We start from the raw sequence: 22,614 nt of genomic DNA on the forward strand, positions 1-22,614 counted from the left end.
TAAAGCCACTTCAACTAAATGCTTGCAGCATTCGAAACAAGGCAAATGAGTTGATGGCACAAATCATCACAAATGGATATGATTTAGTGGTCATTACAGAGATATGGTTGCACAGTGGTCACAAATGGGAGTTTAATGTTCAGGGATATTGGGCTATTCGGAAGGACAGACACAAAAGAAAGGGAGGTGGTGTAGCTCTGATATTTTAGGAAGTCATCAGGGTGGCTATGAGAAATAAAATGTGTTCTGTGAAGAACAAGGTTGAATCAACGTGCATGGAAATTAGAAATAGTACGTGGAAAATGTCATTGATAGGCAGAGTTTACAGGCCACCAAATAATAACTTCACTATAAGACAGACAATACACAATGAAATTACAATGAAATTGGGTGGCACTGTGGCTCAGTGGTTAGCACTGCTGCCTCACGGAGCTAGGGACCTGGGTTTGATTCCCCCCTTGGGTCACTGTCTGTGCAGAGTTTGTACATTCTCCCAGTGCGTGCGTGGGTTTCTGTCAGGTGCTCCGGTTTCCTCCCACAGTCCAAAGATGTGCAGACCAAGTGGATTGGCCATGCTAAATTGCCCATGGTGTTCAGGGATGTGTAGATTACAAGGGCTGCAGAGAGAGGATGAGAGGAGAGTCTGGATGGGATACTCTGAGCATTGATGTGGACTTGATGAGCTAGGAGTGGAGGGCATCCTGTTTCCACACTGTAGGGATCCATGACGCATGTCAAAATGCTACTGCAATGATCTTGGAGGATTTTAATCTACACATTGATTGGTCAAGCCAAGTCAGTCAAAACAGCATTGAGGAGGAGTTCATAGAAGGTATCTATGAGTTTCCTCGAACAGTGTTCAATGGAGGCCATGAGGGATCAAGCTATACGTGAACTTGTCCTGTGTAATGAGACAGGAATAATTAATGATCTCATGGTTAGGGATCCTCTTGGAAGGAGTGATCACAGCATGGTTTAATTTAAAGTACAGATGGAGGGTGAGAAGGTAGAATTCAATACCAGTGTTCTGTGTTTAAATAAAGGAGGCTACAATGGGAAGAAGGAGGAGTTGGCTAAGGTAGACTGGGAGCAAATACATATGGTGGGACATTTGAGGAACAGTAGAGGACTTTCAAAGCAGTTTTTCACTCAGCAAAAGCATATGCCTGAGAAAAAGAAGGACTGAAGGAAAATAAATAATCAGCCATTGATAACTAAGGAAATAAAGGAAGGTATCAGATTGAAAGAAAATGCATACAAAGTGGCAAAGATTAGTGTGAAATTAGGGGATTAGGAAATCTTTAAATGTGAACAGAAAGGCACACTAAAAGCTATAAAGAAAAGTAAGATGGATTATGAGAGTAAACTAGCTCAGAATATAAAAACAGAAGGCAAAAGTTTCAACAAATGTACAAAATAACAAAGAGTGGCTAAGGCAAACATTGGTCCTTTACAGGACAAGAAGGGGGATTTAATAATTGGAAATAAGGAAGTTGTCAAGGCATTGAATAGGTATTTTATGTCAGTTTTCACAGTAGATGACACAATTAACATGCCAATAATTAATGACCAGGGTTCTATGGCAGGTAAGAACCGAGAAACAATCATTCTCACTAAGGAGGTAGTGTTATGAGGACTAAAGGCAGACAAGTCTCCTGATGGAATGCATCCCAGGGTACTAAAAGAGATGGCGGGGAAATATCAAAAGCGCTCACGGTAATTTACCAAAATTTATTGGACTCTGGAGTGGTTCCAGCAGATTGGTAAACAGCAAATGTGATGTCAATGTTTAAAAAAAGGTAGACAAAAGTTGCATAACAATAGGCCAATTAACTTAACTTCTGTAGTGAGGAAAATGCTTGAATCTATAATCAAGAAAGAAATAGCGAAGCATCTGGATACAGCTTGGCCCATTAGGCCGACACTGAATGGGTTCATGAATGACAGGTCATGTTTAATTAATTTACTGGAATACTTTGAGAACATTACGAGTGCAGTGAACAACAGGAAATCGGTGGATGTGGAATATCTGGATATCTAGAAAGCATTCGACAAGGTGTCGCACAAAAGGCTGCTGCGCAAGATAAATGTGCATGGCATTTCAGGTAATCTATTGGCATGGACAGAAGATTAGTTAACCAACAGAGAGCAAAGAGTGGGGATAAATGGCTGTTTTCTGGTTGGAAATCAGTGGCTGGTGCTGTGCCTCAGAGATCAGTGTTGGGACTCAATTGTTTATAATGTACATAGATGATTTAGAGTTGGGGACAAGGTGTAGTAGTGTTTCAAAGTTCGCAGATGACACTAAGATGAGTGGCGGTGCAAAGTGTGCCGAGGACACTGGAAGTCTGCAGAGAGATATAGACAGGCTAAGTGAGTAAGTAAGAGTGTGGCAGGTGGTGTACAATGTTGGTAAATATGAGGTCATCCAAAAATAACAGCAAAATGGACTATTATTTAAATGGTGAAAAAGTACAGTATGCTGCTGTGCAGAGAGACATGGGTATCCTTGTGCGTGAATCACAAAAAGTTGTTTTGCAGGTGCAACAGGTAATTAAGAAGGCAAATGGAATAGTGTCCTTCATTGCTAGAGGGTTGGAGTTTAAAAACAGGGAGGCTATGCTGCAGCGGTTTAGGATGCTAGAGAGGCCAAACCTATAGTATTGTGTGCAGTTTTGGGCTCTTTACTTGAGAAAAGGACATACTGTTACTGGAAGAGGTGCAGGGGAGGTTCACTTGGTTGATTCCGGAATTGAGAGTATTGGTTTATGAGGAAGGGTTGAGTAGACCATACTCTTTGGAATTTAGAAGAATGGGGGTGAGGGTGATCCTATGGAAACATATGAAATTAAGAAGGGAATAGACAAGATAGAAGCAGGAAGGTGTTTCCACAGGCAGGTAAAACTATTACAAGGGGGCAAAGCCTCAAAATAAGGGAGAAGCAGACTTAGGACTGAGTTGAGGAGAAACTTCTTCACCCAAAAGATTGTGAATCAGTGGAATTCCCTGCCTAGTGAAGCAGCTCAGGCTACCTCATTGAATGTTTTTAAGGGAAAAATAGATTTTTGAACAGTAACGAAATTAAGAGTTATGGTGGGTGGGCAGGTAATTGGGGCTGAGTCCACAAAAAGATCAGCCATGATCTTATTGAATGGTGGAGAGCAGGTTCAATGGGCCAGATGTACTACTCCTGCTCCTATTCTTATGTCCTTATGTAAAACTGTTAGAATTCTTTGAGGTGGTAACAAGTAAGTTAGACAAAGGAGAGCCAGTGAAAGTATTCTATTCAGATTTCCAGGTCTTTAATGAGGTGCCAAATGGGAGGCTACTAAATAAAATAATAGCCCAGAGTGTTAGGGGCAAGATACTTGCATGGATAGAGAATTGGGTGACTGGAGAAAGGCAGGGAGTAGGCCCTTTGTCGGGTAGTAACCGGTGACTAGTAGAGTTCTACAGGGATTCGTGTTGTGATTTCAAATATTTACATTACCTGTGATCTGGACGAAGGAACTGAGGGCAAACTAAGCTTGCAGGTGAAACAAAGATAGGTGGAGGAAAAGGTAGTGTTGAGGAAACAAGGAGGCTGTGGCAGGTGACCAAGGAACAGCATTCCAAAAGCTTGTGACTTTAAAAAAAACCTGTTAGACTATAACCTGGTGTTGTGTGATTTCTGACTTTGTCCACACCAGTCCAACACTAGCATCTCCACATCAGGTCTTGGACAGGCTAGGAGAATGCACGAAGAAGTGGCAGATGAAATACTGTATGGGAAACTGTGAGGTTATGTACTTTGATAGGAAGAATAGAGATGTAGACTATTTTCTAAATGGGGAAAGTCTTTGGAAATCTTAAGCACAAAGGGAATTTGGAGTCCCAGTTCAGGATTCTCTTAAGGTTAACATGCAGGATCAATTGACAGTTGGGAAGACAAATGCAATGGCATTAATTTCAATATGGCTAGAATACAAGGGCATTGAGCACTATCGAGTTTGTATAAAGCTCTGGACAGATCACATTTGGAACACTGTGAGCAACTTTGGGTCCCATATCTAAGGAAGGTCCCACTGTTGTTAGAGGGGAACCCAAAGGAGATTTACAAGAATGATCCTAGGGATGAAAAGCTTGTCATGTGAGAAGTGGTTGAGGGTTCTGGGTCTGTTCTCTGTGGAGTTTAGAAGGATAAGGGAGATCTGATTGAAACTTGCTAAGATTGCTGGATAGAATGCATATGGAGTAGATGATTCTCCTAACAGCAGAGAGTGGAATCCAAGCACAACCTTAGGCACAACCTTTAGAACTGAAATGAGGAGAATTTTCTACAGCCAGAGCAGTTAATCTGTGGAACTCATTGACTCAGAGGGTGGTAGAGGCCACGTCATTGAGTGCTTTAGACAGAGGTAGATAGGTTGTTGATTAGTAAGGACAGAACAAAAAGAACAAAAGAACAAAAGAGAAACACAGCACAGGAGCAGGCCCTTTGGTCCTCTAAGCCTGTGCCATTCATCATGCCATAACTAATCTCTAAAACAACATTCTGCCCTTATTCGGTCCATATCCCTCTATTCCCTCCCTATTTGCGTAACTATCCTGATAGCTCTTAAATGTTGTCAATGTGCCTGCGTTCACCATCTCTTCTGGAAGTGTGTTCCAGGCTCTTACCACTCTCTGTGTGAAAAACACTACTCGTACATCTCCCTTAAACTTTTCCCCTCTCACCTTGAACCTGTGGCCCCTTGTAATTGAAACTTCAATCCTGGGAAAATGCCTCCGAATATCCACCCTATCTCTGCTTCTCATTATTTAAAGACCTCTGTCAGGTCTCCTCTCAGGTGCCATCTTTCCATTGAAAACAATCCTAGCCTTTTTAACCTTTCCTCATCACCAATGCCCTCAAGACCAGGCAACATCCTGGTGAACCTTCTCTGCACTCTCTCCAAAGCTTCCACGTCCTTCTGGTAATGTTGTGACCAAAACTACACACAGTACTCCAAATGCAGCCTAACAAGGGTCTTATATAGCTGTAACATAGTTCGCCAACTCTTGTACTCCACACCCTAGCCAATTAAGGCAAGCATGCCATATACTTTCTTGATCACATTAGCCACGTAGGTTGCAATCCTAAAATGGGATAAGTGATTTAACATCCCATTCAGTTCTTTTCTAATGAAACATCTTACTGTTACTTCCCAAGTGCATTACCATTGGAGAGAAAGATGGTGAAAATATTTAACAATGTTTTCAGGTTTGCAAGAATGAGTTTGAAAAACATACCAGCCCTCAAATGGTGGAACAAACTTGATGGAATGAATGGCCTAATTCTCCTCCTATTTCTTAAAGGCTTGTGGTCGTGTTAACTCTGACAGCTTTCTACCTTTCTGGAGTATTTTCAGCAAAGAGATAATCTTTGATTATTTATGCTTTGATTCCCCATTCAGCATTTTCAACTTCACAGTCATATTTGACTTTTAGTCATCTCCAATGCATATAATGTTGATCATTTACTTCTTACTTTGGACATCCCAGAAGACAATTGCTTTGTATATTGCATGTTATTGGACATTAAATAGGCCTTCAATCTTTTTATTGCTGAATTGTAATCAATTTTATCTTGTGCAGGAGCCAATATCTTAAGTGGCACCTTCAAATTCTTCATAAAAGCCGAAATAACTGCGGATGCTGTAATTCAGGAGCAGAAACAAAGTTGCTGAAAAATCGCAGCATGTCTGGCAGTATCTTGAAGGAGGAAACAGAGTTAACATTTTGGGTCTGCTGACCCAAAATGCAAACTCTGTTCTTTACCTTCACAGATGGTGCCAGACCTGCTGATCTTTTCCAGTAACTTTGTTTTTGTTCCTTCAAATTCTTCACCACTTTTGTGGAGAAGTAACACCCTTTATTACCTGCAGTTGCACCTTCAAAACTTAGCAGACCTTTTTTTCCAATGTATGAATACAGACGAAGGCTTCAAATTTACCTCAATATCATCTCAGTCAGTGGAGCAGTAATTTTGTAAAATCAAGGAGCTGGGATTTCACTCCTTTGAAAGAAAGCTTTCACTGTAACTGTTCAATATTTTTTGTTTCTCTGTTTGGATGGTTAATTTTCTCAGATCAGTGTCCATATATGCCATGCCAGCCTTTCACTGCTGTCAAGTTGAAGAGTCTTCCTGTTTCTGTCTAACAACAGACGACATTTTTCCTCAAAATACTGCTTAAATCCCCAAATTAAAATGCTATCTCCAAAAAGAGACAATAAGATGTTTTGTTAGAAACAGAACTGAATATGATCTTAAATCACTTATCCCATTTCAAGATTTTTGTTACTGGTACATCTGTATGGAAACTGGACAAAATGCACAATGGAATTCCCAATAGACAAAAAAAATGTAAATATGGAGAAATGTATACGTTGTATTTGTCTTTACAACTTCTTCAGTTTTTAGGCATTTTGTCATATTACTTAATTCCAATACTTGAAAACAATCACCTGGTCTTTTGTGAGTGCATAACCAATCAAGTTCAACAACTATTTTGTTTCTTTGAAAACCATCTTTTTGAAATGATCTAGCACAATTAACAGGAATAGAGATAATTCCCTCAAAATAAACTTGCTGATTTAATCTTATTATAACTCTATTCTGCCTAAAATCTCAATCAGTGTACTTAAAAGCCAAAAGCTTGAATCCCAATCTGAAATTTCTCCTCAGACCTAACGATGGGATACAACAGAATCAGGTTTTCCAACAAGAGAACAAGGCCAAATGCCATGTTTTCCTAAAAGGTCAAGGAATACATAACTGGTGAGAAATAGGCACCAATAATTACCGCAGCATAGACTGGACCAATCCTGATACAGTACTGCCAAGAGACAATATAGCATGGAGAAGACATGCAGATCAACTATCGGCAATCAGAAAGTCAGCGAGACAACAATAATTGAAGATTCATAAATAACTGTGCCGAATACAGACCTGGATATACCTGAGGACAGAGCAGTAATTGGAATATGTGAAGGGGATAGTACCTCAGTGAAGAATACCATGACATTGTACTAACCTCTGAACATTCAGTCATCTCAGGAAAAGACAATGACAGACAAACTTCCCAGTATATCTAAACAATCAGGGATTAAAGCCGGGGGTACATGGACAACCATACAGGAATTGACATCCTCCAAAACATCTTACCGACTAACAGTTGCATATATGATTGTAAATGTCTATGACGCAGAGGGGAGGTGCTATTATGCATTTGTATAGTATAGTAGACTGTCAAGTTGTGTCTGATCGCATGACATAGTGATGATGTCATTGGCTGCTTTGGATGGACAAACAGGTTTCTTTCACCTTGGTGCCTGTAGAGCAAGCGCCTTCAAAATGAACAGCTATCCAAAATCTACAGTTCTTTGTTTTATTTTAGCTCCATAATGAAACTCCTATTGTTTAATGTTTCAGACTCTTCATCCTTCCTAGAACTTAAAAAGGATGAAAGTGAGGTTTAAGGATGTGTGTAGAGGTAGTATGTTCCGATTCATGGGACACAAATACCAGTATTGAGAAAAATAAGATCTGCATCAACTGGATGTTCTCCATTTCAACTGAACTCTGATTAGTGTTTTTGCAAACCATATAGTTAGGAAAGTAGAGAGGAATTTAAACCAAATAGTGGTGGTAAAGGGGTCAAATTTGGAAAGATGCAGTAAACCACAGTAGAGGGCGGAAGAGAAAGGTATTAATATGGGAAGTGATAAAGTAACAGGAAAGAATCAACTGTCAAATCAAAGTAAATCAACAGAAGACTAGAGATTATAGAAAGTAAAAGGTTAGAACTAAAGAATCTTTACCTGAATGCACAAAGCATTTAAAGGGAGACAGAGGAATTGAGCATGAAAATAGAAAATAAATGAGAATGATCGCCATTCCTGATGGAAAACATGGATTGAAACTTAAATATTAAAGGGTGCAGGTATTTTGGAGGGATAGGAAGCTATAGCTTTATTAGTTAATGATGGTAACAGAACAACAGAGGAAGGATGATCCAAGTTCAGGAAACCAGGAAATAGTTCAAGTAGAGATGAAAAATGACAACTGCAAGGTATTACTTGTAGGAATAATGTACAGGCACTTTAACAGTATCCACACAGTAGGATGGGGCACAAAGGAAGAAATATGGAACCTTGTCAGAAAGACAGAATGATAATCATTTAAGCTCTCAATTTACAGATAGACTGAATAAATCAGAAAGGCAAGAATAGTCACAATGATTTTTTAGATTTTTTTGTGATAGTTTCTCAGAACATCATGTCTGGACTTGATATTCTGCAATGAGATTGAAGTAATTAATGATGTGACAGATAGCAGTGATTGTAATATGATTGAATTTTACATTGTTTGAAGGAGAGAGTGAATCTAACATTTTTGTTTTAAAAATTTAACTCAGGAAAATTGACAGCATGAAAGCAAAGCTGGTTAAAGTGAATTGGCAAATTAGGTTGGACATTAGGTCAGTTGGGATGCAGCGCCAGACTTTTAAGGGAAAGAACATTTACCAGACTGATTCCTGGGATAGCAGGGCTTCTGTATGAAGAAAGAATTGATTAATTTGCACTTCATTCAAGAGTATAGAAGTATGATGGGATATCTCACAGAAATCTGTAAAATTCGAATAGGACACAGTATATACAGGAAGGATGGTCTCAGTGATTAGGAGTACAGATTAGGGATCATACCTTAAGGATGCAGAATAGGACATTTACATTGGAATTGGGAAGAAATTTCATTGCCCAGAGAGCAACGAGCCAGTGGAATGCTGTGGCACAGAAAACAGTTGAGAGCAAAATGTTGCACGTTTTCAGGAAGAAGTTAGATATCTTCTTAGTGCTAAAGGGATCAAGGGATATGAGGAGAAAGCAGAAACAAGAGTATGATGTTGAACGGCTAGCCATGATGCAATGGTGGAGCAGGTTTGGAGAACTGAATGGCCCAACTCCTGCTTTTCTTTATTTCTATGTTTCTATGGGATATTTCCAGATACACAAATAGATGTATTCCAATGAGTAAGAACAATTCCAAAGAATGCACCCACCTAAGATTAACTAGAAAGATGAAAGCTAGTACTAAACTTTAAAAAAATATAATTGTGCAAAAATGGATGCCAGGTCTGAAGCTAGGATAGAATACAACAAACAGTTTCGAACAGTTAAAAAATTAATAAGGAAGGAAAAATTAGAGTATACAAGAGAAAGCAATCCGTAAGTATAAATATTTAAAATAAAGTTAGTGAACATTGATGTTTTGGGAAGGAAGCCTGAAGAATTATTAACGCAAAATCAATTCATAGCAGGCCACTTGAAAAAATATTTTGCATACAAAATGAGGGTTTACTTTGTGGTAACCACAAACTTAGTGGAGAGCCAATGCGGAAAAAAATTGAAAGGACAATGTTTCACAGAAATTCTGATCAAAATCTTACTTTATTGTCTCGTTCCTCACCCTGAACTAAAGTGCGCTTTAAGAAAAAAAAAGTTTAATTTTGAAATCAATGTCTTTTTGATGGAGGCGGAAGAAAGAGGTGAAGGAGGAGGTGTACAGGAAATTTATCTATCCGCAGTGTGCATTAATCTTCTGCAAACTTTGGTGTACGAATTGTTGTATTGTTCACGAAGGGGGACACATTGTTAATGCATGGCAGAAGTTAATATCCGGGTACTGATAGGGTTGGTTTTGCTGTTCCTTTCGGTCTGTGAGCAGCAGTCAATGTGGTGTGACACAGTGCTCGCTACACCCGCATCAATCTCGCTGCGACTTGAATTTCCCGCATGATAACCAATATTTCCAAGTAACCCGTGAGGCAGCGTCATCCTCAGTAACATGGGCGCAGTTCTCAGGCTCTGGCTCTTGGTCTTAGGTAAGGATTCACTTTGATTCCAGCTAGAAGTCATTACAGTTAGACTTGGATTCCGTGGAGCTAATGGTCCCATTTGTTGCCTTGTTATGTTCCAGGGCCTGTTGTCCCTCTGGAAGTGATTGAGTCTCCTCCAGTTCTCTCCCTCCTGAGAGGACAGACGGCTCGGATCGACTGTAGCCTGATACCGGGAGAGGAGCTGGCTGATTTTGTGAAATATTATTGGTGTCGGGCAAGAGACGCTCCTGATTTGAACAGCAACATATCCAGGATCTTCGTGAAAAACAGCCCCCGTGTGTCCGTGTCTATGTCTGAGAGTTTTCTCATTATCCGGGAGCTGATGCTGAATGATTCGGACACTTACCGATGCGTGGTTCTTAGAGAGAAACCTCGGCCCTGGAAATACTTCCTGGGAAATGGAACAACATTGAACGTCCAAGGTAATTGTGAAAGATCGTAAATATTCAGCAGATTGGGTTGCATCTGGAAACAGAAACAGGTCACGGTTCAGATAAACGACCTTTGCTGATAAACTGTTCACCAGTAAAACCTCCAGCTTCTTCCAGTTCTCACCAAAACACGCCGACCTGAGCCGTGACCTGTTTCTGTTCCCACAGAGACTGCCTGAGTATTTCCAGCAACCGTGATATTTTGTTTCTGATTCAGTCTGGACAGACTAGACAGGGAGAGGCTATCCCATGTCCGAAACCAAGCGGTACAGGCTGACACTGAATATCTCAAGAAGCAGAATCCACATGAGGGTTCGGTTTTAGCTCGCACTGCCGCAGAGTGTGGCGGACACAGATTCAATCGGGAATTTTAAAACAGGTTGGGACAACAACCTGAAGAGGAGCATTCCAAAGAGAAACATTTTTCAGAGTTGCCGAAAGAGCCGAGTTGCTCCGGCTCAGTATGGACACGATGGGCCAAATCGCCTCGGTCTGTGCAGAGACCTTTCTCTGACTCGATTAAGGGAGAACGAAATAGCTCAATGTGCGAGAGAAGGAAACAGAAATAGTGCCCAGAAACACACTAATATAAACCAGACTGCGATGTTCTGTGGGATCGAATGGTTTGCCCGGGACGACCTTTAATCTGACGGTAACCCCTCACCACCTCCTTTTCTATTTAGACCCTTTCAGTCCAGATCCTTTTCAAAACTTAGTTTGAAGAAAAACGCCCAAAAGACAAAGCTCTGTAATCCGAAACCCAACAAAGTCAACTACGAAATTAAACAAAACTAATTTTGGGGAAAACGTTTATTTTTATTTATCATTTCCTGGAATATACTGCAATAAAGAAACACAACCCGAGGTTGTGTCGGAACGAAACCCCCTTTGGATCACGGGATCTCATTCTGGTTCACATTTTTCATAAAGGGTTATATTTTTCCTGGTGTCGGTCATTTGGAACTCGGTGTACCATTTATCAAATTGGTCCTGCACTGTCCCGTTGAGTATCAAAGTTGCACACAATTTTAATCGCCCCTCTCCTTGTTACCTGTATATTTCTATTGGCTACAATGAAGTGTGATGTTTTGATGTGTTTATTTAGCGAAACCTGAAATCTCTCTGACTGCGGATCCCGAGAATGGAGATGTTGGGATTCAGACACTGACTTGTTTGGCCGCAGGATTCTTTCCGAGAGATCTGAACATTTCCTGGATTGTTGAGGGGGATGTCTCGTATCAGGAGGAGCCGGGCTCGCTGACAGTAAACAGTGACAGCAGCTACAACCTGACCTCCCGGCTGCGGATCACTGACCCTCAGCGGGAGCAGGGAGCCGCCGTCTCCTGTCTCATTGAACACAGGACATTCAATGGGTCAGTGACAGCAAGCTTCAGCAACAGCACAGGTAGGTCCTTTAGCATTACATCCTACACTACATTATTCCAGGCTGCAGTTAGTGAGCCAGAAAAAACAATTTCATTTTTAAACATGCAGTGTTCGAAATAGAATTACAGAAGAGTGAAATGCGCACTCTGCATTTTTAACCGTATTGCAGGAAAATGCACGCTACATTCCATTCAAATTGGCAAGTACCAGCGTTGTCTTCGTGTGTAATTATTGTAAATGATGGTGGTGAATGGAAATCGGCAAAAGCAAACAATCAGAGATAGTAGGAACTGCAGATGTTGGAGAATCAGAGATAACAAGGTGGAGAGCTAGATGAACACAGCAGGCCAAGCAGCATCAGAGGAGCAAGGTTTGTGAAGGAGGGTCGAAGTCCGGAAGGTCAGCTTTGCTGCTCCTTTGATGCTGCTTGGCCTGCTGTGTTCATCCAGCTCGACACCTTGTTGTCTCAAAAGCAATCAACTCGTTGGGAGCCGCAGTCGGAAATCTCAAACAAAGGAACTGACCCGGAATCAACTTCCAACATTTGTTTTCACACAGTTTAATTGTGTCAAACAGGTGGATTCGCTTCTGCCACTCTGTTAGAGCAGGGAATAACCTGGAGAAATATTAAAACGGAACGCAAGCGGTAGCCAGTTTCAACCCCCTGTTCTTACCCCGAGCGGTCTCAGAGCTGGTTTATCTCCAGCACATCCAGACGGAGTCGCTCCCTGCTTCCACACGAGGCGGCTCGGTAAAATGTGACCATTGACTAAAGAGCAATTCCGGCTTCAGGAAGAAGAGAAAAGGAATCAGAATGGGCAGCGTTTAAACGGCACGAAACAGAGGGGTAATTAACAACTTTGTAGCAAATGTCAGCAGTTCTAAATGGCACAGCAGGACCGATGCATTGCTGAGGCCGAGTGACTATGACTTCAATCTAGGCATTTCCAGAGAAAAACATTGCAGAAGCAAAGAGGGGAATGGAGTGGGAATGTTCTGTCAAACTCTCATCGCGACACCAGCAGTGAGCCGAATGGTCTGCTCCTGTGCTCCCATTTATAATTCCCGTTCTAGCCACATACCATTAACCGGTTGGCAGATTTCTCACTGCGTGTACCAGCCGAGAATCGAGTGAACCTGGTGTGCTCTGTGGTCGATATATTTACATTCCTTCCGCCGCTTCGCTCTGTTCTAGCTGTGTACAGACAGCGTTCAAAGCTCCTGTTACACCACTATCACTGGCCGGGTACACACTAGACAGTCTATAAATCCCAAAAAACACGAGCTACATTGTCTCATTACCAAAGTCCGGTTGGCATTTTAGATGCAGGAATGTAACTGCAGGGAAAAGAAACGACCATCTCCATTCAATTCAATCCATCGCGTCAGACAAGCGCCTTTGCCTCGCTCCTATCCCTGCTCATTAAAGCTCAGGTAAATAAGATTATATCCCGAATTCCCAAACTTTATGTCTTTGAAAGAGAGAGAGAGAGAGAGAGGCCGACAGCGGAAAAAAAATTCCCTGGTCATTATCATCGCTTTTAAAACAAGGATTGCCAAAGAAACAGCGAGGGGACACATTGGAAACGTACAGATGGGGCGATTACCCACCGGCAGCTTTGAAAGCGGCTGAGAGCCAATCCTCAGCAGACGGCGGGACACAGCACTCCAGAACCAAAATGTTGGCAATCTGAACTGAAAGCAGAAAATGCTGGTAACACGGGTTAGGTCGTATCTCTGGAAAGCGAGTCAAACATTTCAGGTGGTGACCTTTCATTCACAACACCAAGGAGACAATTGGAAAGGTCCGCGGTCTCCCTCCCCGCAGATGCTGCCCATTATTTGCAGCCTTTTCTGGGGTTTTAATACATTTTTAGGACGTGGACATTGCGGGTTAGACCAGCGTCTGCTGCTCATCCACATTTCCCCTTGAGAAGGTGGTAGGAAGATGTGCGCTTGAGTAGCCTCATCTGTCTGGAATGGGGATATTGGGAACTGCAGATGCTGGAGAATCCAAGATAACAAAGTGTGGAGCTGGATGAACACAGCAGGCCCAGCAGCATCTTAGGAGCACAAAAGCTGACGTTTCGGTCCTCGACCCTTCATGAAAAAAGGGGGATCGGAGAGGATTCAGAAATAAATGTAGGTTGCGGATCAACTGACCTTTAAAAAAGCTGACCAACGAAAAAAACAGATAAACGTTGGTCCTAAATGTATGTCACTCATCATGAATTTAAGGTGCTAGACTGTGTTGGCTCCAAGTGGCTTGCGCTAACAATCTGTAGCTCTATCAATCACTTACAAATAAACATCAACTATGGTGATTTAGAAATTACAGAAGATGGATGTGAAAGGTTAGGGCGTGAGATTTATTTGCAGCAATATTTATCCAGCACTTTTATTTCACTAAACTATCTTAAGGCACTTCCCAAAAGTATTATCAGTCAAAATGTGACACTGAACCACATTAAGAAAATCAAATTAAATAAACATTCCACCAACCTATTCTCTTTCCAAATCCAGGAAATTCTGTAACTGAAGCAATTAACATTCATAAACAAAAACAATTGGCATTTCACATTAAAGAATACCCTTACAATATCACTGAGGATGTAACTGCTTAGTAAGAAATGTGACCTTTGTGTTTCGTGAAGCATCAATCAGACATGCTCCAAATACCTTTTCACCAAAATGCAAATGTAAACATCTCAGAGATAGCTGATGCTGGAATAAAATGCAGCTTACTTGTCAAAAGTGACTTTGTTGGTAGGAGCCATTAAATAAACACACCTGTACATGTGACTTTCAGAAACTTCTAAAACCTTTTATCAGTTATTCAGCTCATGGTTGGATCTAAAAAAGAATTAGAAAATTAAGCATCTGATTCTAGTTCTGTCCTTCAACAATATTGGTCCTGACAGCCTCCAATTGCAACTTTCAAATTAGAAGATCAATCTCCAATATCGGTGAACTAGTTTAATATTTCTTTTTGAACCACAGCTGGCAGTTTATAATAATAATTGTCAGTTTGTCACATTGCTAGTTATCGTGTATGCACTGAAAACTAAAATAATGCAAATCATTTTGAAAAGGGCAGCATGGGTAACAGTACAACTGTATTTAGACAAATGTGTTGGATGAGTTCTGAAAAAGGGTCCAATAATGTTAATGTTGATTTCTCTCCACAAATGCTGCCAGACCTGCTGAGCTTCTCCAGCAATTTTATTTTTGTTTCTGATGTCCAACCTCCACAGATTTTCTCGATTTTGTTTAATTGTATGTTGGATTGGAAAGGCACATTATGAAGTAAGTTTGAATTTGCTGATAATTTGAGCAAGGTGCTCAAATTACATGACCTATTTCAAACTTGTGTAACTACAGTATAAGTTGAGGAGTGGGTTCAAGAAAGCTTGCTGAACATTAATTTTCTGCATGTAAATATACATAGATGATTTGTTTACTGGTGTCTGGCTGTGGTGAACGTATTACTTATAATGAAGAGTTTAGAGAGGGGAGGCTTGGCGGGTTGACTTAGTTTTTAAAGTTACTTATAAACATCTATTATTATTCGGTGCAAAGTGAAAATACTGTATTACCATCTCAGGCTACTGTGCACAGCTGCTTTTGTAATATAATTGCAGGATAATACAGTGAGTTGTGACCCACCCCACCACACGTAGTGCCAAAACCAGTCATGAACAATATAACGGGTGTGAGTGGCATGGATAGGGTAAATAGACATGATCTTTTCCCTGGGGTAGAGGAGTCAAAATCTAGCGGGCATAGATTTAAGGTGAGAGGGGAAAGATTTAAAAGGGACATAAGGTGCAACATTTTCACGCATGAATGGAATGAGCTACCAGAGTAAGTGGTGGAGATAGGTACAAGTACAATATTTAAAAATCATTTGAAAGGATATATGTATTGGAAAGGTTTAGAGGATACAGGCAAAATGCTGGCAAATGGGGCTCGATTTATCTAGGATATCTGGTCAGCATGAATAAGTGAAGTGAAGTACCAGTTTCCGTGCTGTACATGTCTATGCTTCTATGACTCTACACCTCCAATGATTTTTGGGAGAATTTTTAGTAGAGATAGGATACTGCATATAAAATTACTGTTTCACAAACTGAATTAATTTTGGCGTCATTCCTTAATGGCATTCCACTGGATGAATGTATTATGGTGGCAGAAAGGACTTTTGATGAGGACTCGTCTACTGAGGTAGTATGGGCTGAAGTTGGAAACAGGAAAGGAGAGGTCACCCTGTCGGGAGTTTTCTATAGGCCTCCGAAAAAGGTAGCTGGGTGACTGTCAGGAAGGGGAAAGGGAATAGGCAGACAGTGCAGGGATCCCTTGTGGCCATTCCCGTCAATAACAAATATACCATTTTGGATACTGTTGGGGGTGACGACTTACCAGGGGTGAACTATAGGGTACAAGTCTCTGGCACAGAGTCTGTCCCTGTTGCTCAGAAGGGAAGAAGGGAGAGGGGGAGAGCATTAGTCATAGGGGACTCCACAGTTAGGGGGACAGATAGAAAATTCTGTGGGAATGAGTGAGTCTCGCTTTTCGTGTGTTGCCTCCCAGGTGCCAGGGTCCATGATGTCTCGGATCGTGTTTTCGGGATCTTTAAGGGGGAGCAGGAGCAGTCCCAAGTCGTGGCCCACATAGGCACCAATGACATAGGTAGGAAAAGGGATGAGGATGTAAGGCAGAAATTCAAGGAGCTGGGGTGGAAGCTTAGAGCTGGAACAAACAGAGTTGTTATCTCTGGTTTGTTACCCATGCCACAGGTTAGCGAGGTGAGGAATAGGGAGAGAGAGCAGCTGAACACGTGGCCACAGGGATGGTGCAGGAGGGAGGGATTCAGATAACAGGATAATTGGGGCTCATTCTGGGGTAGGTGGGACCTCCATAAACAGGATGGTCTACACCTGAACCAGAGGCGTACCAATATCCTGGGGGGAAAACTTGCTCATGCTCTTCAAGAGAGTTTAAACTAATTCAGCAGGGGGATGGAAACCTGAATTGTAGCTCCAGTGTACAGGAGGTTGAGAGTAGCGAGGTCATGAATAAGGTTTCAAGGTCGCAGAAGTGTGCTGACAGGCAGAACAGTGGTTTGAAGTGTGTTTACTTCAACGCCAGGAGTATCCAGAATAAGATGGGTGAACTTGCAGCATAAGTTGCTACCTGGGACTTCGATGTTGTGGCCATTTCGGAGACATGGATAGAGCAGGGGCAGGAATGGTTGCTGCAGGTTCCGGATTTGAGATGTTTCAGTAAGAGCAGAGAAGGTGGTAAAAGAGGGGCAGGTGTGGCATTGTTAGTCAGGGACAGTATTACGGTGGCAGAAAGGATGTTTGATGAGGAGTCGTCTACTGATGTAATATGGGCTGAGGTTAGAAACAGGAAAGGAGAGGTCACCTGTTGGGAGTTTTCTACAGGCCTCTGAAAAGTTCCAGAGATGTAGAGGAAAGGATTGCAAAGATGATTCTGGATAGGAGTGCAAGTAACAGGGTCGTTATTATGGGGGACTTTAACTTTCTAAATATTCACTGGAAACGAGATAGTTTGAGTACTTTAGATGGGTCAGTTTTTGTCGAATGTGTGCAGGAGGGTTTTCTGACACAGTATGCAGATAGGCCAACAAGAGGCAAGACCACATTGGATTTGGTACTGGGTAATGAACCAGGCCAGGTGTTAGATTTGGAGATAGGTGAGCACTTTGGTGATAATGACCACAATTCGGTTACGTTTACTTTAGCAATGGAAAGGGATAGGTATATACCGCAGGGCAAGAGTTATAGCTGGGGGAAAGGCAATTATGAGGCAATTAGGCAAGAATTAGGATGCATTGGATGGGGAAGGAAACTGCTCATGCTGGGCACAAATGAAATGTGGAGCTTGTTCAAGGAACAGCTACTGCGTGTCCTTGATAAGGATGTACCTGTCAGGCAGGGAGGAAGTGCTCGAGCGAGGGAATCGTGGTTTACTAAAGAAGTTGAATCTCTTGTCAAGAGGAAGATGGAGGCTTATGCAAAGATGAGGCAGAGACAACCCTGGTAATTATAGACCAGTGAGCCTTAGTTCGGTTGTGGGTAAAGTGTTGGAGAGGATTATAAGAGATAGGACTTATTATCATTTAGAAAGGAACAATTTGATTAGGGATAGTCAGCACGGTTTTGTGAAGAATAGGTCATGCCTCACAAACCTTATTGAGTTCTTTGAGAAGGTGACTAAACAATGCGGTTGCTTTGGTGTATATGGGTTTCAGTAAAGCGTTTGATAAGGTTCCCCACGGTAGGCTAATGCAGAAAGTACAGAGGCATGGGATTGAGGGCGATTTAACGGTTGGGATCAGAAATTGACCAGCTGTAAGAAGACAGAGGGTGGTGGTTGATGGGAAATGTTCATCCTGGAGTTCAGTTACTAGTGGTGTACTGCAAGGATCTGTTTTGGGACCACTGCTGTTTGTCATTTTTATAAATGACCTGTATGAGGGTGTAGAAGGATGGGTTAGTAAAATTGCGGATGACACTAAAGTCATGTGGATATTGCGGAAGAATGTTGCAGGTTTCACAGAGACATAGATAAGCTGCAGAGCTGGGCTGGGAGGTGGCAAATGGAGTTTAATGCAGAAACGCGTGAGGTGATTCACTTTGGAAGGAGTAACAGGAATACAGAGTACTAGGCAAATGGTAAGATTCTTGGTAGTGTGGATGAGCAGAGAGATCTCGGTGTCCATGTGTATAGATCCCTGAAAGTTGCCACCCAGGTTGATAGGGTTGTTAAGACGGCGTATGGGGTGTTAGATTTTATTGATAGATGGATTAAGTTTCGGAGCCATGAGGTCATGTTGCAGCTGTACAAAACTCTGGTGCGGCCACACTTGGAGTATTACGTACAGTTCTGGTCGCCGCATTATAGGAAGGATGTGGAAGCATTGGAAAGGGTGCAGAGGAGATTTACCAGGATGTTGCCTGGTATGGAGGGAAGGTCTTATGAGGAAAGGCTGAGGGACTTGAGGCTGTTTTCATTAGAGAGAAGAAGGTTAAAAGGCAACTTAGTAGAGACATACAAGATGATCAGAGGATTAGATCAGGTGGACAGTGAGAGCCTTTTTCCTCGGATGGTGATGGCTAGCACAAGGGGACATAGCTCTAAATTGAGGGGTGATATATATAGGACAGAAGTCAGAGTTAGGTTCTTTACTCAGAGTGTAGTAAGGGTGTGGAATGCCCTGCCTGCAACAGTAGTAGACTCACCAACTTAAAGGGCATTTAAATGGTCATTGGATAAACATATGAATGATAATGGAATAGTGTAGGTTAGACGGGCTTCAGATTGGTTTCACAGGTCAGCGCAACATCAAGGGCCAAAGGGTCTGTACTGCGCTGTAACGTTCTATGTTCTATGTTCTATGAATCCTATTAATACATTTCACACAAACAAGTCAACCAAAAAATTTCAAGTGACAGACATAAGTTTATTTCATACTTAATATGTAGTTAAAGAATATAATTGAAGATTTGAATTTAAAATTATTGCAGGCTATATAGCTTTTCTTGATCTTGTTTATAATTAATTATTACTAATGTTTTGATTCATGTTTCAATTGTTATGTTCAGGTTTTTTCAAGTATTATTACCTTGGCCTGCTGAGTCCTGTCCTTATTGTGCCATTTTGTCTTTGGGTCATAAGGAGTCAATGCTGTAAACTAAAGAGTGGAAAAGGTAATCAGATAAAATGTAATCTCTTTAATGGCTGAATATATTTCATTGGAAATAATGTGTAAGTGCTGCATGAAATAATTCTAACAAAAATAACCATTAAAAAATCATATTCCACAGGCAATAAGAGTTCAGGATAGCAGATAATAAGCCATCAGAAACAGGAGGAAAAGACAGAAAGTTCAGGAGCCATTGGCGTTTGTGCCACTCTCAAAATGTTGGTCAGCCTGAAGACTATTGTGAGTGATGAGTTGTCTAACTAGAGCAATGGAGCCAAATAGTAGGGATTGGGAAGATAGATCAAATGATGGGAGATATGGTAAAAGCAAGGGAAAGGACAAGGCAACAGCATAAGCTAATAACACGGGTACTGATAAGCAGTGGGGCAGGAAGAGACAGAGCTTAAAATTTAAATTGCATCACCAAATAAGGCCAATATTTACAAAATATGATAAAAAGAAATAATTAAAAGTTTTGTATTTGAATACATTCATAACAAAATGGATGAAATGTCATGTCATAGAGGAGTAAATATGTATGATTTGACAGCTGTTACAGAGAAATGACCACAGCATGAGCAAGACTGGAAATTAAAGCTTCACAGTACTTCAAAAGTATAGGAAATTCAGAAAAGGTGATGAGGTAGCTGTGTTAAATTAAAAATGGAATTAGTACAGCTCTAAAAGATAGCATTTGTGCTAAAGATCATGATGCAGAATTAGCTTTGGTCGAAATAATAGTAAATGTAAGAAGTGCCTTGTGGGAGTTTTTTGTAGGTCCCCTCATAGTAATTATACTGTCGGATAGAATATACAGGAACAAGTAATGGGGAATTCTGTAAAGGATACAGACAATCAAAGATGATTTAAGTCTACATAGAAATTGAATGAATCAGATTGGCTAGGCAGCACAGAACATCAGTTCATGTAGCATTCTCAGGGCAATTTTTTAGAGCTGCATATTCTAGGGTCACCTAGAGAGACAAGTCATTCCAGAGCTCATAATGTGCAGTAACAGAACTGACTATAGTTCTGATTGTGAACGAGGCTCCAGGAAAGCAAGGTCAAAACATGATTACGTTTGGTCTTCATTTTGAGGATGAGAAGAGTGGATTGAAGACTAATGTTTTAAACTTAAATAAAACCCATTTCAGGGATATGAAGGCAGTACTGGCCAAAGTGAACTGGGAGATTCCATTAAAGGATAGGACAGTAGAGATGCAGTGGCAAACATTTAATTAGACCTTTCACCATTATCAGCAAAGGTACATTTTAGTGAGGAAGCACCTTGGAGAAGAATGCCAAATCTGCGTAAGATGAGGAAGTTTCAGATAATATTAAATTGAAGGGAAAAGTGGACAATTTGGCAAAGATTAGTGATAAGTCAGAATTATTTGCAATATATATTAGTGACTTGGTTGTGGAAAGTGAAGGTACTGTAGTCATGTTTGCAGATGACACAAAAATAAGTGGGAAGTCAAGTGATGAGGATGACACAAAGAGCATGCAGAGGGATATAGGCAGGCTAGGTGAGTAGGTGAAAAGGTGACTAATGAAATATAATGTGGGGAAATATGAGGTTACCAAATTTGGCAGGAGGAATAGAGAAGCTGAATATTACATAAAAGGATAAAAACTGCAGAAAGCAATGGAACAAACGGTTTGAGAGTCTTCGACTATGAACCACAGAAAGCTACCGTTCAAGTTTAGCAGGTAACAGGGAAGGCAATGAAATTTTGGCCTCTATTTTAAAGGGAATAAGGAATAAAAATAGGGAGATTTTGCTAAACCTATACAAGGCACAAGACAGATTGATTACTGTAAACAGTTTTAGTTCCCTTATCTATGGAAAGATGTATTGGCAATAGAGGTAGTTGAGGGAAGATTCACTATGTTGAAACCAAGTATGGAGGGACTGTCTTATGAAGTGAGGCTGGGTGGTTAGGGCCAGTATTATTCATTGGAATACAGCAGAATGGGAGGTGACCTTAATGAAATATACAAGATTCTGAGGGGACCTGTCAGGGTAGATGCACAAAGGTTGTGAGAGTCTAGGACCACAAGGTATAATCTCAGAATAAAGGATCACACAGTTAAATCAGTGATATGGGGGAATTTCTTCTCTCAGAGTGTGCTGATGCTGTAGAATTCTTTGTCACCGAGGGATATATTCAAGGCTGATACAGACAGGATTTTAATTTTTTAAGGGGAGTGAATGTTGTGGGGAAATGTTAGGAGAGTTGATTTGAGGATTAACAGAGCAGTTGTGATCTCATTGAATGGCAGAGCAGATTCATTGGTCTCCTATTCTTATGACTTCATGATCCATAATGAGATGCATTTTTAAAGCAATGACTGACTAACAAAGTCTGGTTGAATTTAAAATATGTGAGAAAGCTAAATCGAAATATAAAAACAAATTGTCAGTCTTTCTATCAGTATTTGAAAAGGAAAAGAGGAAAGCGAGCATTGGTCCACTCAAGGGTGAAATGGGGGAATTAATGGGAATGAAAGAAACAATTGGAAGTGTGAAACAACATTTTATGTATGTCTTCAATGTAGAACACATAAATAGTATCTCAAGATGAGTTGAAAACCAGGAACTGAAAGGGAAGGAAGTACTTAAAACAAAGCAATTATGATCACAAGGGGAAAAGGTACTGAGAAAATGATGGCTCAGTTGTTTCACTGCTGCCTCGGAGTGCCAGGAACCCAGGTTCAATTCAAGCCTCAACACACTGTCTGTGTGGAGTTTGCATGTTCTCCCCATGTCTGTCTGGGTTTCCTTCTGATGCTCCAGTTTCCTCCCATGGCCCAATGATGTATGGTTTAGCTTGACTGGTTATGTAAATTATCCACAGAGTCTAGGCTAGATGGATTAGCTATAGGAAATGCAGGGTAACAGGGATGGGTTGGGCCTGGGTGGGATGCTCTTCAATGGGTTGTTGTGGGCTTGATGGGCCAAATGGCCTGCTTCCCCACTGTAGGCATTCTATGAAAGCAATTAGAACTGAAAGCTATGAGGTTCCAAGTGCCCAATAGTATGGCCTTTAAAGAGGCAGCTGATGAAATAGTAGATTCACCAGTTGTAATTTTCTAAAATGTGCTATATTCTGGGAAGATTTCACAGACTGGAAAAATAGTC

At 41.1% G+C, this 22,614-nt stretch overlaps 1 protein-coding gene across 3 annotated transcripts in view; it reads left to right on the forward strand.

Annotated features, from left to right (window-relative positions):
* Nucleotides 1–22,614, forward strand: part of LOC132210425 (tyrosine-protein phosphatase non-receptor type substrate 1-like) — a 45,983-nt gene that overhangs the window by 18,265 nt on the left and 5,104 nt on the right. The window contains exons 1-4 of one of the 3 annotated variants that reach the window (XM_059650035.1): nucleotides 9,747–9,905; nucleotides 10,001–10,342; nucleotides 11,457–11,756; nucleotides 19,369–19,473. In XM_059650035.1, coding sequence (XP_059506018.1) covers nucleotides 9,869–9,905; nucleotides 10,001–10,342; nucleotides 11,457–11,756; nucleotides 19,369–19,473 — 784 coding nt within the window. In that variant the 5' untranslated portion in view covers nucleotides 9,747–9,868. Of the gene's footprint in view, nucleotides 1–9,746; nucleotides 9,906–10,000; nucleotides 10,343–11,456; nucleotides 11,757–19,368; nucleotides 19,474–22,614 lie in introns of those variants that run through there. The other 2 variants (XM_059650037.1, XM_059650036.1) reach the window with 2 other exon arrangements.

The sequence above is a fragment of the Stegostoma tigrinum genome, chromosome 12, assembly GCF_030684315.1.
Source record: "Stegostoma tigrinum isolate sSteTig4 chromosome 12, sSteTig4.hap1, whole genome shotgun sequence".
NCBI lineage: Eukaryota > Metazoa > Chordata > Chondrichthyes > Orectolobiformes > Stegostomatidae > Stegostoma > Stegostoma tigrinum.